The sequence below is a fragment of the Lepeophtheirus salmonis genome, chromosome 4 (genome assembly GCF_016086655.4).
Source record: "Lepeophtheirus salmonis chromosome 4, UVic_Lsal_1.4, whole genome shotgun sequence".
Lineage (NCBI taxonomy): Eukaryota > Metazoa > Arthropoda > Copepoda > Siphonostomatoida > Caligidae > Lepeophtheirus > Lepeophtheirus salmonis.
In genome coordinates this window covers 49,203,195-49,216,299 of record NC_052134.2, presented here as the reverse complement: position 1 = coordinate 49,216,299, position 13,105 = coordinate 49,203,195, and the positions used below count along the sequence as shown (strand labels likewise).

At 34.3% G+C, this 13,105-nt stretch overlaps 1 protein-coding gene across 3 annotated transcripts in view; it reads left to right on the top strand.

The window, feature by feature from the left end:
- The window catches only part of LOC121116123 (uncharacterized), a 78,668-nt gene extending 66,235 nt beyond the window's left edge, over window positions 1–12,433 (top strand). For all 3 annotated transcript variants that reach the window (XM_040710351.2, XM_040710350.2, XM_040710349.2), the window contains 4 exons: window positions 5,170–6,599; window positions 7,764–8,412; window positions 9,569–9,918; window positions 11,733–12,433. In XM_040710351.2, the coding sequence (XP_040566285.1) occupies window positions 5,170–6,599; window positions 7,764–8,412; window positions 9,569–9,918; window positions 11,733–11,912 (2,609 nt within the window). In that variant the 3' untranslated portion in view covers window positions 11,913–12,433. The remainder of the gene's footprint in view (window positions 1–5,169; window positions 6,600–7,763; window positions 8,413–9,568; window positions 9,919–11,732) is intronic.
- The last annotated feature ends 672 nt before the right edge of the window (window positions 12,434–13,105 follow it).

Genomic DNA, 13,105 nt, shown 5'->3' with positions numbered 1-13,105 from the left:
GGTCAGTTTTGGGCGATGGCTTCCTTCAGACGGTCTAATTGATGACAGTACAACTCCGAATTAATAGTTTGGCCATAGGGAAGCATCTCATAGTAGATGATTCCATGCCAATCCCTCCAAGCACACAGCAAAATCTTCCTTGCCGTTAATCCTGGCTTGCTTATCGTTTGCACCGTTTCAGCGTGATTGGACCACCACCGTTATCGCTTGATGTTGTCGTAAGTGATCCACTTTTCATCGCCAGTAACCATCCGTTTCAGAAAGTATCGATTTTGTTGTGATTAAGCAGGGATTTGCATATGGTATTTCTGTCTATGAGGTTTTTGAGTTAACTCGTGTGGTACTTATACATAGAGCTTCTTTCTAAATCCTTGTCACGGCCTTGCCACTCCTATAATTTAGAGTGCCTATTTAAGTGGTTTTAAACGTTGTTGTTTTTTGGTTTTTTTTTGTGATAAGTTTAGCTCTTAGAAAATGGCAACAGTTCTTACATGACGGTCGGTTTCTTCTATTTCCATGATTTAATCAATATTTTCGATAATTGGTCTTCCATAGCGTGGTACATTATTGGCAGTTACAGTATACGGACCATTAACATCATTTACATTTTTAGACGATTGGCTTGCGTTTTCGCAAGATAAACTGTAAAATATTGCGGATTTTCTCTTTGCTTGTGTTCATCTTTGATACTCGATTAAAAAATACAGTGTCAAGCAATAATAAAATTGTGTGAGAAGTACTTTTAATACAAAATCTTATCCTTCTAATGACATATAGCTTAACCAGATCAGAATTGTACAACTCGAGATCCAGATTACAAAAGCCATATTTCGGAAAAATAATGGATTTGTTTTTACTAGACCTATTAAAAAAATAGGAAATTAAAAATGTCATGACATGCTTGTCAAACCGAAAAGAAAAATCCTTGTCACGGCCTTGCCCCTCCTATAATTTAAAGTGCCTATTCTTGGATTTATGTATGTAACGAATCTCATAGTAATTAATAAATATTACCTTATTAGTGCTCAAAAAACAATCTTTAACGACTTGGTTTAACTCGAATAAACCCAACAATACTTTGCCATCAAGATTAAATAGTTAAAAATGACATGTGGGTATTAAAATACCCGATTTTACCAGAGTAGGGGTTAAATGCAAACCAAAACTTATCCTTAATAGTTGTCAATTTTTGATTTTTTTCCTACCCCCTCTGCCTTCTCGCTTAATACTTTTCCCTCTAGCTCAATAATTCTTCATTCGAGGCAGAGAGTTGAATTCTTAGTCGTAATCATAAAAAAATAATAATAATATTAATATGTCTATTAATGGATTCGAATTTCCCCTCTCTTTCAATTACAGCAATTTTTCTGTACATGTACGTACAAGGTGCGTACGCAAAAATGTCTGACTTGATAAATACACTTTTGACTTAATAGGCGGTGTATCACAATTATATTTGAAACATAAAACAAAATGTATTCTATATGTCCTCATAGTCGAAGGGGTAACAGTTTCGGGAGGTGGGTGCCCTGTTTACTTATCATGCTTTAACATTTTCAACAATTACTAGCCTCTCTGCACCTGTTCGTCTTGGTTATTGTTGAAATCAGTTCCTGATATTGTCTTAAGCAAGAGACCTTCTCCAAATCCTTCACATACCTCCGCACAGGCCAATCACTGCCTCATCGACTTGGCCTGACTTCTGGTGATTGCAATGTCCACGTTCTCAATGACCTCAATTTTACGAAGTTTACCGTTACACAGCTACCTCTCAAGGTTCTGACCTGAAACCACCATGCTTTTAATCTTGTTAACAACATTCCAAGAGCACTCCAGGACCTTTCTGATCTCCATGACACTCACTTCGGCTTGGTGCAAATATTAACGGAAAATTTCTTATTTTAATAACTCAAACTAGTATCTTAAAATATTCACTCTAAAGTATTCTAAATGGTTTTTAAATCATATTCAGGATTTTACCTCGCACACTGTTTAGCCTTGATCTTAACCTCGATATTGGGCTACAATATAGTGATACAAGCTTCAATGTGTGACGTCATTCTAAGGATATTTTATGGCACTTCTTGATTATTGACATTCTTTGACCCTTTTAGTTCCTAATCCAGTATTTTTGGATACTTCTGCTAGTAAATAATAATTTAGAAACATAGTTAGAAGAGTAAGTTTTAGGTCTGAGACTGTTTATATTGGACCGAACTAATTTCCTCCTTTGATGAAGTTTGATCTGAACCCGCCTCAAAGAAAAAAATTCTTCCTGATCAGTCTCATTTAAAATTAGGTCTAGACCTATTCTATAAATGAATTGATGACGTCCATTGTGTTTCAAAATTGTGAACGTCGACCAACAATAACGACATATGAAGTTAAATGTTTTGCAAAAATCAAATTTGTACAACTCATAAATCCAGAGAGGGAGAGAAAATCTTTCATAAATTTAGAGAAAAAACAATGCTCCTCTAGGATATACCTAATACTATTCTTTACCTACAGAAATATCCTTTATAGATCGGATTTGTTTAGTCCTAATTTTGGTATTTTTTTTTTTTTCATTTTAAGTCCCTCAAATAAAGTGTAATAGTTGGTGACAGTCACAAACTGTTTTTTATGTCGAGTAGAGTGACCGCCACATTTCGATTTAAAGAAAAATAGAGAATCTCAAGCAAAATTCCGTGTTGAGATTTTTAAAAATTAAAATTTTTTATCATACTTTAAGAATAAAACATTATTTTTATAGCACACATTCGTTAAAGATGCCGAATATATCCATGTTTTCTATATATATTTGAAGGTCAAGTTATTCATTTATATATTTGTTTTCACGTCGTTACTTTTATTGACAAAGATGAACATATGTTCAAAATTATGTTTATGACTCTGTTTGTTAGTCACTGGGATTACAGATAAGTTAGGGATCGATTTTGAGCAAACTTGCTACGAAGATGATCACAGTAGTAGGTGGTCATTAAATTTTGAGAGGTGAAGTTCAAAGATAAAAGATGTATAATCTATCATAACTTTGGAACAAATTGAGATACATAACTTGATTTTAACTGAAGGTTTTGCACACCACCGAGTCCCCCTTCTCATCTATTTATAATAGGTTGGGGGATAAAGTAATTTCATTTTTCCTGCCCTTTTTTAACTAAGTATATCTTGTTCACTATTGCTCACATCGGAACATACGATAAAAGGTTGTAAAGGTGTAGATGTATACTTCAAACGCTTTTCGGACAGTATTGCGCTTGCCCAGTTCAGTCGTGAATTATCGTGCGGCGAGTATGAAGGTCTGAAAGGAAAATTTGTAATGTATACGGGAACGATACTCTTTTGGTTCGTGTTGTACAACAGTGATCCGAGCGATTCCACCTCTCCGCTCAATTCTACCCTCTTCTGCGAACAACTCGACGGTTTGAAGCTGACGATTGACAACACCAGGCTTCACACATCTTTGAGACGCGAGTTCGGATGCGAAGTTCTTAAACATCCACCCTACAGTCCAGCCCTGGTACCTAGTGACTACCACCTGTCCTTGTCCATGGCCAACGCACTTAGGGGTACACATTTAGCCTCAATCAAGGCCTATGAAAACAAGTTTTCCGAGGGTTTTTTGCCAATATGGACAAGGGCTTCTACGAGAAGGGGATTATGAAGTATGATTATCGATGGCAACAAGTTATCAAACAGAACGGGGCATACTTAGCTTAAATTGGATTATTGTAACATTTCTTATAAAGCATTCAAATAAAGCAAAAGATTCACCATTTCCCCAACCTTAAGACGAAATGTTCAAAGGGAAATTATCCAAAGGCAAAATAGATTAAGGGTTAAGTACATACACCTATTCAATCCTTAACAAGAGATAACTATAATTCAAACAGTTTTTAGAACACTTAAACAACTGACTACAAAATAAAGTGGTTTTATTTTTGTGTTACCGAGCAAACGTTGTCCTATATTGAAACCCCCCAAAAAATGTCCACGATTTGAAAACAATGAATTAGCTCCACTGAAAATCAGATTTTCAGACCGAAAGCCAAAGCTTATATTTACCATAAGTTTTACAATTTGTATTCTCAAATATCTCAACTATTAAATAGGGCATTTTTGCGTACGCACTTTGTATGTACACATCATTGTACAAGAGAGTATTGAATTGTAGAGAACTCTGCGTGCAGCAAACTCATATCAATATATATATAGAAAATATGATATTTTATATATGTAGTAGACAAATTTCAGCTTTGTTTATAATAACATACACGATTGTATGAGTATATTCAGTCATAAAGTGAGCCGTGTAGACAAGCCATGTGTAAAAAAATGAACGTTTTGTCGTCTATAATCAAATCCTCATGACACACATTATTGTATATGTGGTTAGACAACCTAAAAGTAAGCTAGAATGATTTTTAATATAAAAAATGAGATTAGTATTCTTTTACGAGTAATTATCAGCAATTTCTATTAACAGGTTATATTTATTTATAAAATTTACCTTTACTAAAAAAAAATATAATTAAACAAATATTTTGTGGAAAGTTTTGTTAAAAAAATATCTTAGTAATGACCTTGGCTCAGATTAACCCTTTGGAGGTACCGCAAATTACAAATGAAAGTAGCAAAAATTCATTGTTACATTTAAAAAAATGACATATTAAATTTGAAAGGGGCTTCATCGGCGACAATATAACTATCTTAAATCAAATAAAGATTCTAAACTATAGTTAAAAGCCGTCTGCAGTGGGTGGGCTGGAGGGCAGTAGCCGCCCTTTCACTAAAATTGAGGAATTTTTGCTTTTTACTAGAAAATTTAATTTAATTTTCAGGTTTTTTTTTCCCAAAAAAAAAATTATCCTCTGTGAATAGCTATCTATGGATTTTTTTAAATTTTTCTCCAAAAAATTTAATATTAGAAATTTAATTTTTCAAATTTTTCCCCCATTTTTTTTTGTAAACAGCTGTTGATTTTTGAATTTTTTTTCCAAAAAAAATAATTTCTTAAGTGTAACTCTGGACTTTGAAATATTTTTAGAAAAAATTTTTTTGGGAATTTAATGTTAATTTTTTGGGAATAGAAAAAAAGTATATCAAATTTTTGTTCAAGAGTGTTTTTATGTTAACTCATCACATATTTCTTACCATTTACAGGCATGGACAATCATCATCAAAATAGCCAGCAGCAGGAACAACAGCAGCAGAATAGTACCCGCTCAATGAAGCCCCCTGGCCTCTTCCGTAGGCATTCCTTTAATCTTCAACACAACAATAATAACGCTCCGGCCTCCTCCTCATCTAATCAACACAGCAATCAAAAAGAGTCGAATGGCCACAATACTAATTGGTACGATGAAGAAAATCACCAGGATCATGACGCAAGTGGCGGCGGAGGATACTCTGACTCTGAAGGTGGAGGAATACGCCGGCGGATTCGAGGCCTATTTGGCTCCTTTGGTAAAGGAGGAAATTCATCATCAACCACCGGCAATAGTAACTCTGGGAGCACATCCTCTGTATTCTATACCGGCAACTCTTCAACTGCTGGTCATAAAAAGAATGAGGACCTTGGCTCTAAAGCTGGAGATCCTAGCCTTTTATCAAAATTTAACAGCTCTGAGCTATTTTCGCAAACAGTTGGTGAATTTACTCGCCGAATAGAGTCATTGAACCGCCCTCCAGAGGATGAAAATCAATCTAAATCCAGCTCTTCTTCCTCTTCCTGTTCATCCTCAGTTGCTCACCATCAAACGTACTCACGCTTAAAATATCATGCAACCCTTGCGAAAAATGATTCTAATGATACGTCTAGTCTTGGAAGTGGTAGTCAATTTTCTAATCGACACAGTGTGATAAGTACCCATTCTCTGAGCAGTTTTGAACATGACGACGATGACTCGGATGAAGAACAAAATAAGCATCCTTCCTCCGTCTCTTCATCTGGTCCTTTAGAAGAAGAAGATGAAGAGGCGGAACCGAACCCCGGTCGGAGGAAGAAGAAACAAGTATTTTATATTGCAAGAGAGATCATGACTTCGGAAAGAGTGTTTGTTGATGTCTTACATCTTCTGGACGTGGAGTTAAAGGATTTCATCGACTCAAAAAGGAGGAACGGAAAGAAATTAATTCCAGAGGGCGATCTAAACAAGATATTTTCTAACCTCTCTGAGCTTCATGCATTAAATAAAGACTTACTCTCGGACTTTGAGGAGAGAATTCAAAATTGGGAAACCTTTCCAAAGATAGCTGACGTCATTGTCAAAAAAGGTCCTTTCTTAAAACTCTACACCACTTACATACGGGAGTTTTCGGATGTAAACATGCATTTCGATGAGTGTCTTATGAAATATCAAAAGTTTGCAAAAGTTGTCAAGGAGTTTGAGAGCTTAGAGCGGTGTCGTAATTTGAAAATTAAGCACTTTATGCTGAAGCCCGTGCAGCGGCTTCCTCAATATAAACTTCTACTGGAAGATTATCTCAAGCATTTAGATCCTGTGAATAGTTTAGATTTTGATGACACAACCAATGCCCTTCGAATAGTTTCAGATGCAGCTGAGCATGCCAATGATACAATACGCCAAGGAGTAAGTATTGATTTAATTTATTGTAATTAATTAATTAATTATTAGATTTACCCGTTGGTCCCTTGAAATCTGAACACTTACGCATTCAATAATTAATGAAGGTTGAGTGATTGAAATTAATTCATATTTCGATATATTAAAACAAAAACTATACGTTACTAAACACAACAAATCTAAGCTCTCTGGCTTACTTACGTACAAGTCGAGAAAATGACACTTGAAAGTGATGGCCGAATTTCCATTCGCGCACTCCAAGGAGTTGGGCGTCTCCAGACCACCGCCTACGCCGTCAGTAAGTCCAAAACGTAGAAGAAGTGATTTTTCAAAAGGGCCAAAATAGACTCTGAGAGTTAAAGAAAATAGCCAGGCCAATTCTCTTAAGTCCATGAAGGCCCATGCAAGAGATCTCAGAGTTTCACACCAAACTATCCAGAGAGCCATTAAAAAAGTAGGCAGAAAGAACCTTTTGAGGGTGGAGATGGCACTTTTGACAGCAGCAATGAAAAAAACCCCATCTTTTTCGTTGCAAGACTCTTTTAAATGAGTCCTTTGAGTTCGTTCGATCACTTTTAGCCCCTTATAGCTCTGATGCCAAGGCCTGCAGTGTTGTTCATCCAAACACTGGGGCCTTCATAGCCACTGCAGGGACGCACAGACAGACTACATCCCTTGCGGGAGCCATGCCTTACTCCGCCGTCTGGAAGCCATCATTGCCGCTAAGGACGGCTACCTTAATGATTAAAAGAGTTAAGACACAAACCTATTCATAATATTAATTTTGTTGAAATTATATGGTTAATTAATTTATTATATCTTGTTGAAGTTTAAAATATGAAGTGTTCAGATATTAATGGACCACTCGGTAAATCATTATTAATTGTTTTTCCTTCAAAATTACTTTCATGTTGTTATGTGGTCCGTCAACACTAAAGCATATAATTGATCGAAATGTGTACATGAAATATTAAACTGGCAATAATGAATAACTTGATTAAATATATAAAAAATAAGTTGGGAATTTTTTTTTTCTTGATAATTATTATTCATGATTGTTTTTGTGTTGACTCGCCACCAATCTATACACCTCTTTTTTTTCTGAATGATTACCTTGCAGGTAATTATTACAAATTATTCAAGCTTGTAACTATTCATTCATTTTTGCAGGATAAATTTCGCAGAATGCTGAAATTGCAATCTCGCTTAGGCGATCAAGAACTCATTCGACCGGGTCGTGAATTAATCAAGGAAGGAGAACTTCAAAAAATTAGTCGTAAAGGTATTGGACCTCGATATTTTATCCTTCTAAGTGATGTTCTCCTTTATGCCACCTATTCTTCGGGTAATCGATCCGACTCTTCAGGACTGCGAGTCTCTTACTCTATTCCCCTCAATACCTTATCCGTCAGAGTCCTTCCTCACTATGAAACAGAGTTTTCCGTCTCTAGTCCTGTCCGTAGTTGTACGTTACGTGCATCTTCTGTATCCGAGAGGAATGAGTGGATCGAGGCTCTCAATCATGGAATAGAGGAACATCGGAATCGAAAGGCTACATTTTTCCCTGGATCATCCTCTGATATTGACTGCGATCAATTGGATGTTGTAGGGAATTGTGCTCCTGTTTGGATTCCGGATAGAAGAGTCACCATGTGTCAAAATTGCACGGTGGAGTTCTCCGTTCTTGTACGGAGGCATCATTGTCGAGCCTGTGGAAAGGTGGTTTGTGCCTCCTGTTCTGGGAATAAAGCACCACTTCGCTATAAGGGATTTGAAGTGGGACGCGTCTGTGATGAATGCTTTGACTCACTTGAACGTGGTAAGAACCGAAAAAAATAATATATAGTGTGATGCTTTGATATTTCCCCCTTTACGTTTTTAAATAAAAAGTAAATATAATTATGATGATTAATCAAAAGTTGGATTAATAAAGTATATAAATAAATTAATCAATAGTAATTATTCACATTTTACACCTTTTGGAAGCTGGAACATGTTCAAAGAATTTCTTTTGGATTAACTTAGACCCAATTTATACTCGATGCAATTGAGTATAAATATGAGTGCTTGAAATTGGGATGGGAGACTTGACAATTACCTCTTGAAAATTGGGAGAGTGCTCTGAAAAGTATTGGACCTCAATGTGAAGATGATATCACTCGTAATGATAGGCTAGTCACATCTATCTAGCATCTATTGACAGTTACTCATTAAAGGATTCGCCATTTATGAAATAGGATTTTATATTTTTAAGGAGGGAGGCCTTGTTTTTGAATATTTTTTTTGAAAAAAAATCCAAAATTAAGTTGTAACTATAAAATTATCTGAAAAAAAATTTCAAACCTTAAATTTTTTCGAGAAAAAATTCAAAAATCCATAGCTTTTAACAAAACTTATTTAAAAATTGAAAAATTAAATTAAATTTCGTATAAAATTAAATATTAAATTTTCTAATAAGAACCAAAAAATCCTTAATTTGGAGGAGGTTACAGTCCCTCCAGACCAGCACCTACGGACGCCCTTGAACAGTCGTTTGAGCTAGTTGATGTTAGTGTTTTTGTATAAATGGACAAAATCGAGTATGGGGCTGTCATTAAATATTTGTTTTTGAAAGGCAATACGTCTATGCAAATCAAAGATCAGTTGAATCCTGTGTATGGGAATGCACATAATTTAAGTTAGGAAATGAAAAAATTATGAAAAATGATATTCAATTTTGCAAAAACATTTTCACAAAAACACGCAAATCCCTCCGCTCAAACAATTATTACATAACAACAGCCGACTAAAATGGCCGTTTGATCTCATATCTAGGTTTACATATAATCCATTTTCTTTCAAATGCATCCATCGTAACATAGAAAATTATGATTTAATTTTTATTATTGATCTAATTCCTGTAATTAGTAGATCATGCTTTTTAGTACTGTATATATATACATATAAATAATATTTAATTTTTGTACCCATTGCAGAATTGGGACATGTTGAGAATTTAAAGCATCGATTTAAAAAACGTCATCTATCTAATAATTTAGAGCGTCAAACGGGGAGTGGACTCATTTCCTCTGGACCCGGACTTCCTGGCTCTTATCCCACTCATCCTCATGGACGCTACGTCCCTGGAAGATTAAAAGTACGAGCCGTAGGAGAGGGTGCTCAAATGTCAGGCTATTTGAAAAGACGGATACAAAAGAGCGGGAAATGGAAAAGGATGTGGTATGTACTAAAGGATCGAGTCCTCTATGCCTATAGAGCCTCCGAGGACACTGTTGCTACTGATACCTTCCCTGTTCTTGGATTCACTCTGGACACATTGTCGGATGTAAATATTAATACTTCTTACTTTAATCTAGGAATACTTTATACGTTAAGAGGGCCCATATTTCACTCAGAGGCAGTTAAAGAGATTAGGAGGGTGGAAGGGTGTTCTTATACAGTCATTTGCAAAAGTTTAATACCGCTTCTGATATGTCACCAAATTCTATAATAATCGTTTTCTTGACGTGTATAAACGCTTATACAAGATTGGTATGTGTCATATTCTACTGGGTCTAGCGAGTGTGTGTATCAACCTGTTCCCCAATGATGCTTGCAGAAGAAGGTTGTACTTGGATAGTAGCTGTAATTGATATTCTTCAAAAATGAGGGAAAAAGCTACCTCGTCTGGTGTTTTTAAATATGTAACGTCATTACACGAAGAAAGCTATTCTGAGCGCAAAATTCATGTAAAGATGTGTAAGACCATCAGTAATTTGACAAAATTTAGGATTTAATCGGACAAAAGAGAACGGACACAGGGAAAATGCCCATGAGAGATGATGCCATTTTGAATTGACTGTTTCAAGATCTCCTACAAGTTCCTGCAAAAAAAACAGTATAATTTGATCCCTACAAGGTACAAAGTTAGTGTCATAACTATTTTACGTCGTTTGCCCAAATCGGTCATATTTGTTTTATTTCAGAAATACATTTATTTTTCTGCGAAAAATAAGAAAATAATCCAGGTGGTCTTAAACTTTTGCAAATGACTCTAAATTATCAATACATTTATATATCCAGGAAAGATCATCGTTTTAATTTAATAAGAAAAATTGATTCTTTATTTTTAATCTTACTTTTATTTTAAGTCGAATTGAGTTTCCACTTTATAAAAAAGTCCACTGACATAGATCGTAACCAGAATTGACTCTCCGTCATATTTCCTTAATTGAATTTTTTCCTATATGAAGCATATTTATTTAAGATAAATTATTACACCAATTTGAGCTCTTTACCTGAATATGTTTTAAAGTTATGGTTGATTATGTATTTTAAACGTTTTGTGCTACTTTAATCATGACTTTTGATCTTAACCTCTCTAAATTTAATGGCCTATTACATTTTATTTTTAGAATTTTTTTTTTAAAACTATGACTATATATAATCTTCGTACTAAGTTTGATCCGGTACTCTAACAGTCAAGGAAGGCGATCTATATGTACCCTTAGTAAGAGTTATACTCTTTGATGTCACTAAAAAGGCGCGGTGAAAAGTCATCGAATATTAGTCGGAAAGCGTTATGGTATAACCTTGTATTTCTATTAACCTTGATCATATAGAAACATAAAAGAAAAGCAAATGGAATCAATCTGAGAAACAATAATTCGCCTATGATATATCGAACTCGTACTCCGACTTTTTTTGACCAACTAAAGGCTATTTTTTATTTACTTGAGTTGTTATTAAAGAAAATAAATAATTGAATTTAAACAATTGAGTAGTTAATGTCGTACGGAATTATACTAGTCAACAAATATTTAGGTTGTACTCAGAGCCCTTATGGGACCATATCAGGAGACCAGTAGTGGCCTTCTGCTACTGATTTGTTTGATCAGGCAGTTATTTATTTTTTAAACGGATAATTTTAGTCTAAATAATATCAACTCTAAATAAAATAGCTCTAAGTAATTCAAAAAAAGTTGCACATTCTATTTAAAGAGTATTCATTAATTTAATATATATGTATACTTAATAATCTTGTGATAAAACAAATGTATTTTGTATCAGGTTTCAAGATTGATACAAAAAAAAAAGTATTTGTAATTAAATAACTTCATAATAAGATAAATAATATCATTTTTTTCTATATCATTCTAGAAGAACTTTGAGCTCTACGAAGGAGAGTCCGCGGATCTCGTTTTCCAATTGACACATCCAGGAAGTGAGTCCCTTATATTCTGTGCTGAAAATGATAACGTCTCAGAAAAATGGATCACTGCCCTCGGGGAAGCCGTTAAATTAAACAGTCCTCCAGTTGGTACACTAATTGAGATTTGAAAGAGGGATCCTCCTCTTTCTTTACTGCTCCGGACTCTTTAAAAAAAAAACTCTAATAATTATATATATTTGATTTATTATTAGAACAAATTGGTGCTGCTAAATTGCTATTATCTTGCTTATCTTAAAGATGACGAAAATTTGTTAATATTTTTATTGGCGTTATATTTATATAAAACGTATATATATATATATTTAAACCCAAAGTTCCTCTTGGTATTAACCCCCATTTATACGCGTGTTAAGAGGATGGATTATAACCTTCTTTATTTAAAAATTATTATTTTTTCCCCCCTAAAAATACATCCAGATATTTTCTATAATTTCATTATATATTAGCGTTTTTTTTTGGTTTTTTTTTTGGTAATTAAGGAAAAGAAGTGTGTTTGGTATGTACAATACTATTATATATATATATATTAATTACAATTAATTATTATATTATACGTTTAAGTAATGGATTTCTAGTCATTGATTTCATTTCATGTTTTACAAATATAATTTCTCTATGCTACACAATATTATGTCCCGGCTATGTTTCTGAATATTTGATGCTGAATTTACAGCGTATTTTGTTGTCAGCTTGTGATTTTCTTCTTCTTCTTCCATAATCAAGGTTGCCAATTCTCTTAAAATAAGTAAGGGACACCTCATTGGTAGGGTCGGGACGGGTTATTTTTTTCAAGAGACGGTTGACAGCCATTCCCCCCCCCGATTTTTTAACTATTTAACCCTGACTTGAAATAGATGCATATTTTAGAGTTCCATGAACACATGGAAAACAAATGATTATCCAGAAATTTACATATTTTAATAATAAACAAAATAAGATTCTTTCTTCAACAGAAACCTGTCTTCATTACATAAAACTATACATCAATAGAAAGTAGAATATCCATCCTGAAATAGTGCATCTATAGAATATCTGTAGAAAAATTATTAACATATTTATCCTCAAATTCATTTTCCATTTGCATGTTACGGACCATTTTTTAAAACTCAATGTCTTACCTCCCGTTTCACCTCAACGGGCGCTTTTGTTTTTTTTCTAAATACTGGACATTTCCTTTTTTCAAGGGACAGTTGGCAAACCTATACATAATAGGGACTGTTTGATGTACAAGAATGGCCACTAGGGCGCCCTCTATCCAATCAAAACCTTACAGGATCTCAAATTGTAAACAATAAGTCGG